Source organism: Suricata suricatta, chromosome 3 (genome assembly GCF_006229205.1).
Source record: "Suricata suricatta isolate VVHF042 chromosome 3, meerkat_22Aug2017_6uvM2_HiC, whole genome shotgun sequence".
Lineage (NCBI taxonomy): Eukaryota > Metazoa > Chordata > Mammalia > Carnivora > Herpestidae > Suricata > Suricata suricatta.
The window spans coordinates 49,894,846-49,912,480 of NC_043702.1; the positions used below are offsets into that span (position 1 = coordinate 49,894,846).

At 36.4% G+C, this 17,635-nt stretch overlaps 2 protein-coding genes across 3 annotated transcripts in view; one reads left to right on the top strand and one right to left on the bottom strand.

Moving 5' to 3' along the window:
- Window positions 1-16,842, top strand: part of CERKL (ceramide kinase like) — a 102,343-nt gene extending 85,501 nt beyond the window's left edge. Inside the window, exons 6-13 of the mRNA XM_029934308.1 lie at window positions 4,159-4,233; window positions 5,213-5,390; window positions 5,469-5,528; window positions 6,096-6,121; window positions 6,214-6,322; window positions 8,897-8,993; window positions 14,066-14,238; window positions 14,886-16,842. Coding sequence (XP_029790168.1) covers window positions 4,159-4,233; window positions 5,213-5,390; window positions 5,469-5,528; window positions 6,096-6,121; window positions 6,214-6,322; window positions 8,897-8,993; window positions 14,066-14,238; window positions 14,886-14,967 — 800 coding nt within the window. The 3' untranslated portion in view covers window positions 14,968-16,842. The remainder of the gene's footprint in view (window positions 1-4,158; window positions 4,234-5,212; window positions 5,391-5,468; window positions 5,529-6,095; window positions 6,122-6,213; window positions 6,323-8,896; window positions 8,994-14,065; window positions 14,239-14,885) is intronic.
- Window positions 14,042-17,635, bottom strand: part of ITGA4 (integrin subunit alpha 4) — a 94,902-nt gene continuing 91,308 nt past the window's right edge. For both annotated transcript variants that reach the window (XM_029934306.1, XM_029934305.1), the window contains one exon: window positions 14,042-17,468. In XM_029934306.1, coding sequence (XP_029790166.1) covers window positions 17,367-17,468 — 102 coding nt within the window. In that variant the 3' untranslated portion in view covers window positions 14,042-17,366. The remainder of the gene's footprint in view (window positions 17,469-17,635) is intronic.

A 17,635-nucleotide genomic window follows, 5' to 3' on the forward strand; every position in this document is an offset into this window, starting at 1 on the left:
TATTTAAACAAACAATAGTGATGGAAAGTAATGATTTCATTTTGAAAATCTCACACATTATTATCTCTACAAGAAAAGCAGGAACAATTATTTTTTCCTGTGAAAGTAGGAAATAATGCACATGGCTAAAAAATTCAATATTCTGTCCATTTGAAAACCACATTAACTGAAGGTGGATCGCAGTGTATTTAGTGTTGAGTGACAAAGAACAAGAGGTCTACAAATGCTCTTTTAGACTGTGAAGTCTTTCAAAAAATGAAGACTTTAAAAAGGAGAGGCATATTTTGATATCCTGATAATTGTAAAGCAGGTAGAAAAAAACCTTTGATGGTCTTTAAGCAGAAGGGAACAAAACAATTTCAATTCAAGGGAAAAAAAAGATGCTGGCAAAGTGGAGCCGTATACTTTTACCTCTTCATGTCATTTTAGTATCTGTCTGTAATAGTGGAGCTTTTCAATATTGCCCTCCATGCAAAGTGAATGTGTTTAGGTCATTTCCTCTTTACTAGTGCTTACACTCCTGAGGTCACTTATTGACTACTGTGAATTCAAAAGTGAAAAGGTCAGTATCCTGACAGGTAGGTGTTTTACAGGAAGTGAATAGTTAGCTAGAAAAACTGGTGGTTATGCTTTTCTTTTTAATATGCCACTTGAATGCATTTTGCTTAGAAAATACAGCCTGTTGCCAAAATTGGGGACGTTGCATCGGAGTTCCAGGGTATGGATTCTGTTTACTAGGAGGGGGAAGTCCTGTGCAGGATATACTCATAGGAGGACTCAATGCCCCCGTCAGGGCTTTGATAGAGAATGGGAACAAGAGCTAGGCTGGAAGTTTCCAAGCTGCATGCAGAAGATGGTCTGCCTTTGAAGCCATTTACCTCCTGGTGAGAGACGCCCAGAGGGAGAGTGTTTAGTAAATTACTCCACTGAGCCAACAGACTAAGCTGCTGAATTATGGTCAGACTCACATGGATCAGATGTGGGGAAGCCTGTATTTGAACTGCTGGCCATTAGCAATGGTGTTTGTTGCCATGGGAACTGGTGCTAAGGAACTATACAGAGAGATTCTGATTAGGGGTGGGGGAGGATAGAGGAAAAAGCCAGAGAGGACATAAAAATAAAAAAGCAATCCAGTTGTTGTAAAACAAGGCTCAATCCACATACTGATGGCTGCGAACCATATATTCCTATAGCGTTCACATAAATAAATTCATGCTTTCCAATTAATTTGAGGAGAATAAAATATTGCCAAGGGACTGTTAATTTCTATGATATTTCAGGCAAAGAACCAAAGTGTAGGTGCAGTTTTCATGAGAATTTTAGATATGCTTGACTAGGAAGTCATTACATCACATTTATCTGTTTGGATGTGGGAGACATTAACGGCCTTATGAATATTCATGGTGTCTGGTTAATTAAGTTAATTGTTCTGCAGAAGTGCTTGCACTTCCAAGGACAATTTTTTTCCTTTTTTCTTTTTGCCTCTGTAGGTGCTGCCTGGTACTTTCATCATCGATGCTTTACATGAACTGCTACTTCTGTCCTTTAGCGTCTTTGTGTTTGGCATCTTTTAGCAGGTCTGGGGAGTGGAGTGAGCAAAGTTGCTGCTAGCTGTTAAGAAAAATAACTTTTCAGGCTAATTAAAATGTTTACCTTGAGGTAGAACATTTATAGCTTTGGTGAGAACACTAAAATTACACAGTTGTTATTTATGTGAGCAGCATGTTCTCTTGGCATGGGGACATCTTTTCAGATGGATCACATTTTGTTTCTGGAAGTTGTGCTCTATCTTGTAGATTATCCAAACAAAAATATAGAGCAATCTATAGTATTACAACTTTATATCCACTTTCCTCATTTACTTTCCTTTTTAATTCAGAGTGTACAAAACGGTTCTTAAGGACTAAGGTGTAGGTTAATCAGGGTAGAAGAGGACTAAAAATTCCCTGACCTGCGACCATGCCTATCTGCCAAATTCTATGGAATTAAGCAAAAGTTGTAAGAGGTTGCAAAGCCTAAGACATAAAAATTAAAAAAAAAGAAATGATCTTTAACAATCTAGAAGAATTCGTGCTTGGGCATGGTTAGCATACTTCAAACTGCCAGGGAATAAATGGTCTTTATTTTCTTGAGTCATGATATGTATCATTCTCTATTGCACATGACAACATTACATTATGTTTTTTAATAGCCTTTCTAAAGGAATGCTTTTATGGTCTATTCCTAATTAACCATGGTAATGGAGGAAATGTGTTTCATGGAGTACTGTAATCCATTGATAATCCTAAATATCTCCCTCTAATTGTGTGGCCTCCTCGAAAACCTTTACCATAAATCTAATTGGGAAACAAAATAGATTGTTTCCTCTCTTCCCTCCCACCCATTCCAGATTTATTAGCAATTAGATGGCCAAAGGGCAGGCTGTAGATGGTCAAAGGATAATTGGAAAGGCTTATGTAATTGACTTCTGGGTAAAGATCCACTGAGTAGCAGGTTTCTGGACCACTTGTTCTTAAAGCTTAGGGTGCAGATGCATCACCTTGAGAACTTGCTAATGCACGGACACCTGGGCTTCACTTCCAGACATTCAGATTCCAGTGGTTGGTGGTGGGACCCAGAAATTTGCCTTTTTAACAGGCTTCCAGATAATGTTGATGCTGCTGATCCCTGGACCATACATTCTAGAAGAGTGCTCTAAAGTGCAGACTCTGACTCTCATTAGGTCTGGAGGGGGACCTGAGAGTCAACATTTTAATAAGGACCAAAGTATTAGCGTATCCTGCTGGAATGTGGGCCATATTCTGAGTAACAAAGGTCGGAGCATAACTTACCCTTTGATGAATCAGTTGGAACAGGTTTCCTAACTGGTTGAGGTGGACTTTTCTTTGAATTGGTTTTACTAGAGGTCTGAAAATCATGAATAATAGATAAGTCCCTTATTATTTTAATGACAGTCTTCCTTGATAATGTCTGAACTACCTCAGCTTCGTCAACTGAAAAATGCTTGCACACATCAGTTCAAGTGATACAAACTGAATAGATCACATATGACCACACAGAAATGTTCCTGATTAACAAATCCAGGGGGCTAGCCTTGGCCGTGATAGATGCAGTACACCACACATCCACGCTTTCACAGCTCTTGGCTCTTACTGATTTTCTTCTTACATTCTGTAATTCAAGAAAACTTACAGCTTCTGAATTTTAAGTCCTTTTAACCTTCTGCGAACAGCAGGGGCTAACTGGTATTTTCCCCTCCAGAGGAAGGCTTTTACCCAAGTTCTTATAGACACATAAATATTAGGGAAGTCTGACTCGAGCAGTGCCTGGGTGACTCAGTTGTGCATCTGACGCAGGTCATGATCTCAAGGTTCCTGAGATGGAGCCCCTTGTCAGGCTTGTGCTGACAGCACAGAGCCTGCTTGGGGTTCTCTCTCTCTGCCCTTCCCCGTGTTCTCTCTCTCTCAAAATAAATAAACATTAAAAAAAAAAGTCTGACTTGAGAGAGCTCTTTTCTTCTGTAGGCTGATGACAAAACTTCATGTGGATCATGAATTATCCTAATGGTTATGAAAATAAGAAATCTATACTGTCTCCAAATAGACTTTTATAGCATGGCAAATACCATGGAATTAAATATTTTGTTCATCTAGGATACCATTTGCCAGATAAGAGGGAAATCCCCTTAGATGAAAGCTTACCTCAAAGATTCATTAAAGGTATTTAAAACAGGTCTTTTATACTTTATAGAGATTTTATTTTTTTCTTCATTAATTTTTATTTATATATTTATGCATTTGCCTCTGCTCTCCAGAGACAACCTTATGCTGTTGGTACTCATTTAGGTATAGAAATTAAAAACCCACTAATTGAAAATGGATGGAGGAGACTTTGATAGTTCGTGTATTTTGGTAGAAAATAGACATTAATGATGGAAAAAGCTGTGAGCCAGTAGATACTAATAAACTATTTTCTAATTTTAAGTGGTTTAAAGGTTGAATAAACAGTTGATGTGAATTTAAGCTATGAATGAAAATTATGAACTTCTATTAATTTTTCATTTGAACATAGCATAGTGATATCTGTGTAAACTAAGAGCAAGTGGGTAACTTAAAACATGCTACTTTGATTTTACATGTTTTAAAACTGATTTTGCAGGCTCTACCAATGTACTGGCGCATTCTCTCCATGGAATCCCTCATGTGGTGACTGCAACTTTGCACATTATAATGGGTAAGAATTCTTTCAAAGAAGTTCATGTTTTATAAGGAAGTTTTTTACAAGGAAGTTTTTATATTTATTTAAGGCCATTTTATGTCTGTCAAACTTATCTAAGAAAGACAGGTTCTTTGTCTCTCAATGCAGAGACATGTTTTACTAAAACCAAAAGTCGATTAGACAAAGCTTCACTATTCGGACTGCCTCCCTTGTTAGAGTACAGGTACTATAAAGAGCAGTAAGTGGAGCTTACACAAAATCACAGTTTTATAACCAAGAAAATCCAGGCATGCTATTTAAGTATATCAGATTCTGTTGGTTGACTATATCAAGACTCTAGGGTGAGATTATGTTATTAGAAGAAAAACATAAGACAAGAAGGAAAAAATATTGCACATCCACCAGAATATTCTCTCTCAATTGATGGAAGGCCTATAAACTCAAATAAATGCAGTGCAAAACTAGTGTTAAATCTAAGTTTACTTTGCGTATGCACTTCAATTTTACTTTCTTAATCCTGTTTTATAATTAAATACATATTTTTTAAATGTTTATTTTTAAGAGAGACAGCATGAGTGGGGAAGGGAAAGAGAGAGGGAGACACAGAATCAGAAGCAGGCTTCAGGCTCTGAGTTGTCAGCACAGAGCCCGATCTGGGGCTCAAACTCACGAATGGTAAGATCAGACCTGAGCCAAAGTCAGATGCTTAACTGACTGAGCCACCCAGGTGCCCTCCCCTTAACCCTGTTTTATATGAAATAACAATAAGCTGTGGTATTTACTGCTTTGTGTTTCTTCCTTACTACCTGGAAAATTTGCAAATGGCAATTTTAGTAGTTGCAGGTAAAGAGATGAGGAGAAAGCAAGGATATTTATTATTGTATGAAGTTACTTGAGATCGTCTATAAGTAACAAACTGGCTTTTCTGTTTGCCATTTTGACAACGGGCCCTACCGCACCTCCTGCTTGACTAACATCCAACATAATACTCAAGGGCACATACAGCCGGTCGATGTCTGTACCTTCAGCACTACCGGCAAGCTTCTCCGCTTTGGGTTCTCAGCCATGTTTGGCTTTGGTGGAAGGACTTTGGCTCTGGCGGAGAAACATCGATGGATGTCACCCAACCAACGAAGGGATTTTGCTGTAATTAAGGCACTGGCAAAACTTAAGTAAGTCTTTTTGCTTAAACCAAAAACTTTTTATCTCCAAGTCAATGAGTGTTAATAGCAAGTTTTATTGTATTTTAGGCCTGAAGACTGTGAAATATCATTTTTACCATTTATGAGCTCTCAGGATTTACAAGGAAGGTATGTAAAGAGCTCAAAGTAATGTAAACATCTATATTGTTCAATCATGACACAGTTTGATAGACACGTTTTATTAGACGTGTGATCTTTCGTTGTTTTTCTAACATACTAGCCAAGAATATAGAGTAGTGAAATTCTAGTAGGCCATGTAGTTTTGCTTTTGTCTTCAGAAACAACTAGTTGCTCCATCCATTCATGCAATGATTCATTCATTTATCCAATAACTGTTTAGCCTACTGTATGCCAGACACTTTGGATACAACAATAAACCAAAAAACAAAACCCATAACTTTTGCCCTCATGAGAATTTCAACCTAGTATGGAACACAGCCATTACTCAAAGCCACACAAAGGAACTGTTCTGGTCTTTAAGAGAAATGAAAAATCAGTGTTACTGATGATACCACCTTGAAATGAACCAACATCATTTCAATGCAGTAATGGAATTACTTATATGTTTTCACTTACTGTGCCTAATCTAAGATCCTATTTATTGAAGTTTCCCCACTTAATAGAAGTTATTTCTTGTGTGATGTAGTTTTCTTTGTTTTGTTTTCTTACTTTTAGGAAGGTGGAAGGATCTCCCAAATCTGGTGAGTCTAAATGTTCCTTTTTGAGAACGTCAGATTTTATAGACATTTTGCTCTAGTGAGGAAAAGTAACCAATTGCTTTCATTACCTTTAGAGTGCAATGATCGGTGGCAAACAATCCAGGGTCAGATCCTGAATATCAGCATTATGGCAATCCCTTGCCTGTGTTCAGTGGCACCTAGAGGCTTGGCACCTAATACCAGGTTAGTAAACATTTTTATTGACTCACTGATAGTTTTCTATAAACCAGTTAGAATACCTTGCTAAATTGTGGTTGGCTAGAATATTATCAACGGGTAGTCTCCCTTGGATTGTTGAACAAGGGACTTTACAGAACAAGCTGATCCCAATGGTTAAACTGGAAGTATTAGACAACCACTGATTTCTTAATATTACTGAGGCTAAAATATTTGAGTTTTATTAACATGATTTTACTGTGTCACTTTATGCCTACTTTGCTTATGTTCATGCATTGGTCATAGTATTTCTTATGAACATATTTACTTTCAAATTGTAGAACAGACATATCCTCAGCATGAAAAGCAGGTGTGTGGGTATATTTGGTACTTTTAGTCAAAGAAAGCTGAATTTCGGTTATTTATATTTACTGTGAATAGTGGTATATATGAATCTACTGCCCACAGTTTCTTGAGACATTTTATATATCATTTTATCTATGAAAATATAAATATGTCATCTTTTGCACATTCTTTTCAAGCAGCTGTCCATTAATCCTTGGAAAATGTCTCTCTTCCACTCCCACAGAGTGTGCAGAAGGAAGGATCATGAATGTTGTATAATAAGAGTCAAATCTAGATTTTCTCTGGAAGTGGAATGAAAGAATGACTTAGGTGCTTTGGCGATTGATAACATAATTTTAATCATTAGTTTTGCCTTCCCTGCAAAATACTTAACCAGAATAATGAAAAGCTAGCAAAGGGGATTTATTTAAAATTTTTCCTTGGCAGTTGATATAAAGGTAATAAACAGGGAAACATCCAAAGTTAGAGAAGAAGCAAAACTATATAACTTGATATTCCTAATCTAGATGTCAGGGTCCTCATTATTTCTAGTGCTGAAACTTGAAAGGAGTATTTTGAAGCTTGTGCGATACAGTAATTGAGCTTAATTGTTTCCGCTTTACACCCTCAGAAATCCTAGACAGCTGTGTGCCTCCTAATGTAGTTTCCCTCACTCAAAGTGAAAAACAGCTAGCTGACTATAGAAATAACTTTCTATGGAACATGAGACCATATTTCTCTGTCTCATCTCTGACTCCACCATGTTGACTTCATCTCTGGCTCTCATGTGGGCTCCAGGACCTTCATGAGAAATAGTCCACTCTTCTGGGGGGTTGATTCATGCCGCCTTCAATGCTGCTCTATACAATTTTCAGCTTGCCTGGAATTCTGCTGACTCTCCAGGCTTAATCAGTATTGACGAATTTTTTTAGAGGGTGGCTAGTTAGAGATTTCCTTTGTGTATTTTAATTAAGCACACTTTTTTTTTTTTTTTTTTTTTTTTTTTTTTTTTTTTTTACAAAAGCCTTTACACCAGGACTTGGCTAACCAGAAGTATTCAGAGAATAATCTTTTGAATGATTCAGGATCATTGCACAGGAGATTAAACTTTCAGTTTTATATTTTTCCACAACAAAGTATAATTTAATTCAAAATACCCCAGTTCAAATTTCTGATGGAAATCAGTATTAAGTGTTTGAAGAATAAATGCATAACATATAAAAAAGAACAGTGACAAGTATATAGGCTGTGTTTCAATTACTAATTTAAAAAAAAAAACACAAGACATTACTCTGAATGTGTTCTGGTACTATTTATTTACATGGCATGTTAAATAAAATGAACATTGGATGCTGGAATTAAGAGATCTGGTAGCAGTGATCCTTTTACTGTTCTCTGTGTGCCTTTGAACAAATCACTTAGACTCGGGGTCATCTCTTCCTTCTGTATAAACTGAGTGAATGATGGATAATCTCCAGGGTCTCTTACAAGTTCTACCCTGAGCCTCCATAAGATTTAAAGAGCTATCTTTTTATGTTGTTGTTATTCTTGGAGTAACTTTATATTTGCCTTGAAATCAAGCTAGAAATCATTTGCACATATTTCTGCAAACTGCCTTCCAAAGCTACATGCAATTGTGAGTGGCTTTTTTGGCACTAAATCACATCTCTAAATTTGCAGTCTCTTCTATTAAACTGAACAGTTATGCAAGATTAAAATGCTCAGTCATTTAACTCAACATGTGCGGTAGCCTTCGTCCCTCTCATCCATCCAAGGGCCACTTTACTTCCCTATGTCACTTAGACCTGCCTATAAATAAATATTTGAATCACACTTTAGGTTTTTAGAAAGTTGAACAATTGTCATACCATTTGTATTTATTCACTACTTGACATCCTTTAGAAACATAAATGATTTCATAGTTAGGATCCCTCAGTAAATACATTGGATTTTAAATATGTCTTGATATATGAATAGATGCCTGATGGTTTATTTTTTTTGAAAAGCCCTTAATATAAGGCTAAGCTTGCTGAGAAGGAAGTCAATTGTTTAATCAAACTAATTTGAAAGTCTGTGCCATTTAAAAAATAATACAGTAAGATAAGATTAAAGACGTTTAGGTAAATTTAACGTGATGATGACTAATCTTTCTTAAAACTTCTAGTAAACATGATGTTAGAAGAAATGATACACAGTAATTTTGGTTACAATCACTTAATAAACTTCTCAGTGTCAACTATAAATACTTAATTTCAGATTAAATAACGGAAGCATGGCTCTTATAATTGCTCGAAATACTTCTCGGCCAGAATTTATAAAACACCTAAAAAGATATGCCAGTGTCAAAAATCAGGTATGGTATGTTATTTTTGCTACTTATATGTAAAGCCATTAATCACGGAGATAGGCTGCAAGAGGTGACATAAAATCCTGCTTCATAAGAAGGCATTTTTTCTAAATACTTTAATCTTTTTTCTTTCTAAATTTGTGTTTCCTCCAAATTTTGAAAAGTATCTACCATATTAATGTAGATTGACCCTTTTTTGAACTAGGAATTGGCAGTTATGTATATTGTATGTGTGTGTGCATGTGTGTATGTGTACATGTATGTGTGTGTACATGTGCAAAAAGAAAAGAAAATGTGTGATACATTGAAACGTGAAGTAAAGTAAAGCTAAAATTACATACTCAGCTATTCTTCAGAATGGAAAGTCGTGAAATCTGAGATTTTAACCTTCTTGATTTTATGGCAGCAGACCTTCTCTAAAGTTACGAGCTTTAGATTTTCCTGCCATTTATGTACAGATCTGCCTACCTTCACTGAGATAGATATGCAGACCTATGTTTAAAGCACACCGTGTTTATACAGTCATCGTTCTATTCAGAACCATGATGTGTGGTTGTGGAGAAAGAGAATTTACTTAAGAGATTTGTTTAAAAGAGAAGCAATAACTATTATAAGCCACATTCTTTTGGCAGAGATTTTGACCCAGTTTTTAGGAAACTGGTCCTGAAATATGTGATTTCTGAAATTATGAGTCTTGAAGTACATAGTCTGCACGTAAACTCCTACAGCCTCACTCCCTAACGGCATAAAAGTATACCTGGATGTAGCTGGAGAGAGTAAATAGGAGGGAAGGAGAGGAGAGGACATCCAGCCAACCACCAGTAGCTGAATCTTGCTTACAGAAGTGGCCATGACAAGACTCACATTCCGCCCCTTTTTTATTGTAAACTTCCGTATGTAGTCCCCATGAAGTTTCAGTTCTCTACTACCCACTCCATTATTTGATGAGTGTTTATTGAGCAACCAACTGAATGAAATATTTAGGAAGTTGTATCCTAAAAATTATATCCCCAAAGTAGACAAAGGCAGACATCATGCAGGTTGTCAGCTGACGTGAGAACTTCACGTGTGTTTGGGGAAAGGCAGTCATTGTCAGAGGAACGTATGCCTTTTTGGATGTGACTCATTTTGTTGGAGATGTTATTAATTTTTCTTCACCCAAAAGCAGCACATGTTCACTATTTTTCCTAAGTCAGAAAGTGGAAACACTCAAAACTCTCCAAGAGATCATCAGTGTCATTACCTTGGTATAAACTTCTTAATCTTTTTCTATTAAATAAATGTGAGAGCTTAAAGGAGTATTAACCTGGAGATACTTATCCTGAGAAGCTCTGTATTTATTTTAGGTAGGCACCTACTGCACAAATTATTTATGAAAAGAAATTAATTTGGAATTGCCTAAGGGGCTAATTTTGAAGGTAATTTCCATAGGCATCCTTTTTTCAGCATGAAAATAGCTTTCCTCAGATTTTTAAAATAATAAATACTTACTATAAAGATAAAGGCAAAGACAGAGTGAATACAATTTTTTATATATATAGGAAAAGAATTTTTTAAAAGTGAGAACATGTTATGCAAGATATATTATAACCTTGTTGCCCACCTTACCAGCCATGTTTTGTTTTTGATGGAAAAACTGTGTGTGTGTGTGTGTGTGTGTGTGTGCGCGTGCTCACGCGTGCGTGCACGTGTTTGGGAGGGAGTGTGGTTGTTAGACCAAACTCTGATTGACTTAGCTCTTTACTAAAATGAAGTCCATGCTATTGCTCTGTGATTTTTTGACAAATTCTAGAAATGTTCAATGTGCTAGTATATATACATAAGTAGATGGATTCCCAAGATCACTGCTTTCAAACAATGTTAATGTGATACATTCATTTAAAAAATATACATATAGAGAGATGTATGTGTATATGTTAGTTTCTTAGCTCTTTCCTTCATGGTGACATTTGAAAAACTGTAAGTTTCTATAAATCATGTAATATTATAAAGACCACATATAGGTAAGATTATATAATCCACTAATCCTTAGTAGTTGTGGTATCCAGAAAGGAAAACACTGCACTTCAGCCTCATGAGAGCCATAGTCTAGGTCTCTGAACCCTCTTTTGCCAGGTTGAACTGAATCTACATACATATTAACAATTCTAGAGCATAATGCAAACCACCATCTGTGGGGTGACTAGTCTTGCCTTCCCCATCTCTGTGTAAAATAGTAGAATATTACCCTTCCTTTCAACTCTATCCTCTCACTGGCCTCCATTTCCTCTGTCCTATATTCCTACATTCACACTGACCATCGTTTCTGGTAGCGAGTTTAAGACCCTTAAATATTAGTGTGTCCTTGAGGTCTTGTGTGCCACTTGCAGTTCTCTTATGATACCTTGTCCTTAGTTTGCCCTGCCCCTTGTTAGAAACACTATCTGAGCTTCGCACAGTTTCGAGGGTTCTATTTTCTCTGCTGATCCACGGGACCTCTGTGCTTTCCTGTGTGCTTAAGTTGTGAAACACACCCATCTTGAGTCTACCACGATCACAGCTGACTGTATTGTCTTTCCCCTGAAGGTGCTCCATCTGTGTTTCCCTACACAGGACAAGGGTGTGATGCTCTACCCATCCTGGAGTTACTCTGGATTCCTCTCACACTCTCATTCCTCACAATCAGCCCACTTAGTTCTGTTGGTTCTCCTCTCTGATGTTTCTGAAATTTCTCCTTCATCTTAATTTGAACCTTAATCCCTTCTTACTTAGAGCAACCTTCTGATCTTCCTTTTTTTCTGCTCTTGTCTTCCATACTTACTTCTACAGGGATTTTTCCACAACACTTATTTGTGTATCTCTGTCTCTCCTGCTGAATTCTTCAATGTGCCTTGCTCATTCTTGTCAAGATGACATCTAATTTCCTCAGCATAGAATTTATGGTCCATGTATTCTGGCGCTTATGTCGCAGCCTCAGCTCTGGCCATCCTCACCAGATTTCCTGTGTTTTGGCCCGTTTACTAGTGTGTTAAGGCTGCCATGAAAAATACCATAGATTTGGGGGGCTTAACGAAATCTGTTTTTTATAATTCTGAGGATTAGAAGTCCAAGATGGTGTTGGCAGCTCTGGCTCCTTGGCTTAGAGATGTCTGCTTTTTGGCTATGTCTTCACATGCTCTTTCCTGCACGTGGGCACATCCCATAGTGTCTGTATGTCCCAATTTTCTCTTCTGAGGACACAAGAGTGGATTAGGGCCTACCCTATAAACCTCCTTTTAATCATGCCTTTAAAGACCTTATCTCTAACTGTGGTTACATTCTAAAGTACGGGGAGGGGGGGTTATGATGTCCACATAGGACTTGGGGGAGAAACACAATTCAGCCCATGACACTATCTAGGTCTTTAAAAATAATCAAATACAGGCATGTATATCTTTTGGAAAAAGTGCCAAAATACCAGTATTACAATATTACAGTATGCTGAATTTTTTGTAGTTGTGTGATAATTGCCATATCTCCATACTTAAGCAAATGTGTCCTCTTCAAAACTCCCTCCCTTATCTGCCAGACTTCTGTGTTAAGACTCCCTTCACATGGGAAGCTCACCCAACATCCTGAGCCTGTTTGCCTCATTTCTCTCCTTTAGCTCTATGCTGACATCATGGCACATCACAATTTTAACTGTTCACTTCTCTTCCTCACATCTTAAACATACCCTCACAGGAGGTGTTAAGCTCATGGCTCCCTAAAGTCCCATCTATCAATGTAGCTTCATAGGTAATGAATTTGCTGGGATGCACAGAGCTTCATTTTGCGAAGTATGCACATGGAAACAGGATTTAAAATGACAGATTTATGGGTGGTGGCCATCACTTCTTGACATCGCTTGGCTTACAGCTGTCTGCTGCAGTCTGATTCGTCTCGTGGCATTCTCCTCTTAAAAGGACATCAGTCATATTGTATTAAGGCTCAACTGAATGACCTCACCGTAGCTCACTCACATCTGCAAAGACCCTCTTTCCAGACATTTACAGGCACCAAGAGTTAAGACTTCTACGTATCTTTATTGGGAATACAATTTAACCCATAGCAGCCAGTTATCAATGACTCATTTAAAACTCATTCTTTTTATAGATTCTCACAGAATGACATCCCCAAGACTTTATATTTGAGAGGAGGGGAAGTCTAATGCAGTGACTGACCGAGTTACATGGGGCACTCTGATTCTGTACCTCAGTTAGCACAGCTGATGCCACCATGTAAACCCAGTATAAGCCATTACATAACCCACTGTATTATACAGGATAAACTGTAAAATCTGTTTTTTTCCCCTACACATGTGAAATAAGGGTGTGGAGGAAACTGTCAGTTTTTCAACTTTCAAAATTCTGTACCTCACTGAAGTTCATATGTGGCTGGGGAAAAAAAAAACAGGAACTAATGCCATGTCATTTACCTAAAAAGTGAAATAAATGAGTTGTTATTGTGAATTGCTACTAAAAAGGTATTTGGCTATCTTATTTATGAGAATACTTTCTTTCCATTAAAGTTTCCATAGACAAATGAGAAAATTTGAAGATATCTTGCACCATTTAGGCTGCTCAGAAAGCAAAAAACTGTCTTGCAATTTGTACACATCTTTAAAGTGTGAAATGAGGCAGGCACACACCTGCAAAAATCACTTCCTCTTAGGAAGTGACTTCCTCTTTGCTCCTTCATAAGCTTAGGGTCTTCCTAATTAAATTCTGGGTCTAAGTGTGAATGTTAGAGTTTACTTGACCTTACCCAAAGAGTTGTCAAGTTAATAAGCTAGTGGATTATATAAATCTTCTGTGTTGAAAGGTATTAAAAACTCAGTCTTTAATTGGAAATTGTGTGGTACTGTATACAAATGCATAAACATACACTATTGATCATAAAACAAGTTTGCCAGCTGCTACATCCACCAAAGAAATTGGGGATCCCTGGCATAGAGCTTCAAAGCTATAATAATGTCATCACACATGTTATTTACGTGCAAGAGAGCACAGTGAACTTTCCTGTCATGAGCAGTCAGGGATAAAGCAAGCACCATGATGATTTCCATTTGTTTTATTTAGTTCAATTTTCCATTTGTTGAGACTTACACTGTTGAAGAGGTTAAAATCCGCCCGAGGACTAATAGCACACCTAGTCTGGAGGAGAACGAATGGCAAGCAACTGCTTCAGAAAACAGTTTCCCTTGGAATGTTGACGGTGATTTAGTGGAAGTTGCATCAGAGGTCCATGTTAAGTAAGTGTAATTATTTTCCCACCTTAAATGTCCACCAGTAGACACACAACTAGGTATAGTTGAAGCCTTGTTGTCACGACTAGATATTTTTTTAAATTAGTCAGGGAAGCATAAAGACCGAGGTACAATTTTAATAAATAACTTTACACTTATTCGGTTGTTATGTACACTCAGCCACATTTTATGAGTCTCTATATTGGCATTCTGAATTCTCATTCACCCTAAACTGTACAGAGAAGGCAGAATTACAATTTACGTTTGAAATTTCCAGTCTTTCCAAAGTATTCAACTTACTTGAGGCAGAAACAATTGTACATACTATGTAAGTAAAGTAACAACTGGCAGAAACAAGTTTAAGACTATGCAAACTCAGTGTTGGTAAGCACTATGACTCAACGGGTAAGAGAAGTATGCAGGAGCACCTCACTAGCTGTGAGCTTTCTAGCGGCACAATGCCTGGACTTTACACGAATTACTGGTGCTGAGTTATCAGGGCCTGCATTTACAACAGTGCAGCTCTTTCACAAATGTATGCTTGTTAGCTCGCAGTAGATGTGATTGGGTATTAGGTACCATACTCAATAGGTATATGTGTGAAAGATAACAATGACAGGTTGATGACATGATTACACATATCTTTTTTACAGATTACACCCAAGACTTATCAATCTTTATGGAGGAAGCATGGAAGAAATGAATGATTCCAAAGTTAACTGCAATTGTTTATAAATGTACAAAATAGAATTTTAATGTGAAGGAATGTGGCCATTTTTAAAACATGCTAATAGGAAACCCAATTCTTATTTTTTAAAATGAAAATTGCTAATTTTTGTTACCAAAAATTAGCTTCTAGAGCTTAAAAAATTAAGATAGGAAATATAACCATTTAAATTCTGGGTTTTGGAAAGTATTAGAATGGAAACTATTTCATATGCTTAAAGCATCTAAATTATTTTACTTTGGAGTTACTGATCTTTCAGGATGATTGTTTTAACTTTTCAGGATTTGAGTCCATCAGTCCTGACATGAGGTTTCCTATAGTCTGGTACAGGTGGACAGAACGTCACATAAGGACACCCTGATGAGGTGCTAATCTAGATTTTTTTGCCAAAAGAAAAAAAAAATTCAGTTGTTATGGTACCAATTTTGTGACATATTCCCTGAAAGTTGAAAACTGTTCATTTTCTTTATAGTGATTTAAAATTGGTAATACAGGCTCAAGTTTGTAACAAATTTTAAACCACACAAAATACCAATCATAGCACACTGGTTTCAGCGTACTCAGTAATACCCAAAATGCTATCATGTCTGAATAATGAGCCAAATTTGAATGGCCTCAGGGATCATCCTCCACCACTGATCCCAGATTCTTCTGAAAGAATTTGCTTTTTATATAATGAAAAAACAGATCTTTTGCTTATATAATAGTTTTAAAAGCTACTTTTTTAAGCTTACTACCAGTGGACAGTTCAGGAGGCTTCCTGCTCTGGGTGACTGGGTTTCACTCCTTGAATGCTTTCCATAACCTCTCTGGGGCCAGCAATTACAGAAGGAGGGCTTGTGAATGGATAACTTCTAGGAATTTCAGCTGTCTGAGAAAGACAGCTGGTGGCAGGGGCTTCAGCTAAAGAGATTTTTTTCCCCTAATAGATAAATTAGAGGGAAGTCTACATGATCACTTCCAATAACAGATTTTCAAAATTTGGCCACAGCTTCCTTATACAGAGATTATAAAGACAGAGAATAAATAAATAAATTCAGTTGAAATTATAGTCAGCTATCAGCATCTAGTTCATACGCATGACTATTACAAAAAAGGATTGTATCTACAAATGAAAAGGCAATATTCTACTTACCACTAAAACCTCTATCATGGAATTCATGTCACATTTATATTCACTGAAAACAAGCTAAATCGGTAAAGTTAAATTTCTAAGTTTTGTTTCTCTAGTTCCATGCAGAAGAGAATGCTCTTATAGACCTGATAAAAACATTTAATACATCTACTTGAAGAGAAAGAGTAACATCTAAACAAGGAGGTACATTTGCTTAATTTGATAGTCCATATTTTACACAGTATCTAATTTGTATGAAATACTGGCCTCTAATCAGGCTTTTTGTAGAGTTTTGATTTTTAAGAGTCATTAGTGAGGCACAGTTTCCATATTTTACATATATCAGTGTATTAATATTTGAGATATCAGCTAAAGTGCAACATTCACAATCTGTTTCAGAATATAAATTAGAATTTTTAAGCTCTGTTTTCATTAGCAAAAAAATTTTCACTAAAAATGGATTTTAGAAATTTACTCCTAGGTACCCATAATAAAAATGTGTTCTAAGAGGACTAGCAGATTTATACTTTTATAAACATATATTCTTTTAAAAACTTATGTGTATATACAGAGAAAAAAAAAATCCATAGCTGTATAAACGATTATCCAGAAGTCATCTTATTAAGCTCAAACCAGTGTATAAGTTCATTCTGAAGTCTGCTCATCAGGCCCATAATCCTGTGTAGTCTGCTGAATAAATGGTTGTTCAGAGCCCATCATGAATGCATTACAAATAAAGGTCTTTAAAGATAAAATCCACTTTAAAACATTAGTGGTCTTCTTTTATTCATTCAAAAATTTAGGAACAGCTCTTGGAAATCTGTTCTTAGAAGATATTTAGCAGGATTTTTCAAACAAGTCTCAGAAAATCTATTAGAAATGAATCATTACTGAGATACGGAATTGGTTTTACTGAAGCACACACATATGGTAAATAATTTCTTTTAAAGGAATGATATTTCAAGTCCAAGACTTCTCCAAATGAGTTGTTTACTTCCTCAATATGATTGAATTCAGATGCAGTATCTTCGAGGGATTACTTACCTTGAATAAATTGAAAGCCTTAGTGTTTTTCTATCCATTTAAAAGCTGAGAGATTCTCTTTGGATATATTAAATATTCCCTTTGCAGTTATTTTCCTCTTGAAGAGTAATCATTGCATGGAAACCCAGTATGTCACAAGGTCATGAGTAAAAGAATCACATAGAAGAAATCTGAGAAGTCAGAGTTGTAAACAATGTCTTAAATTTCTTTGATTAACCTGAGTCTGTTGTCCTCTCAATTTGAAAGACGTTATTGATCATTATCATTGCTTTTGCTGTTAACATAACTCCAACTGTCTCTTCTGTTTTCTTCTTGTAGGATAGATTTGTACTGTCTTTTAAAGAAGCCAACCTGAAAATGATATTACATAATCACTAGTGTATTGTTATAAACACATTACACTCTTGTCCGATACCTGAAAAGTCACTGTCCCATGTAGTCAGTACAATTTAGATAGGAACTACTGGTCAAATTAAAAAAAAATAAATTTTTGAGAGAGAGAGAGAAACAGCGTGAGT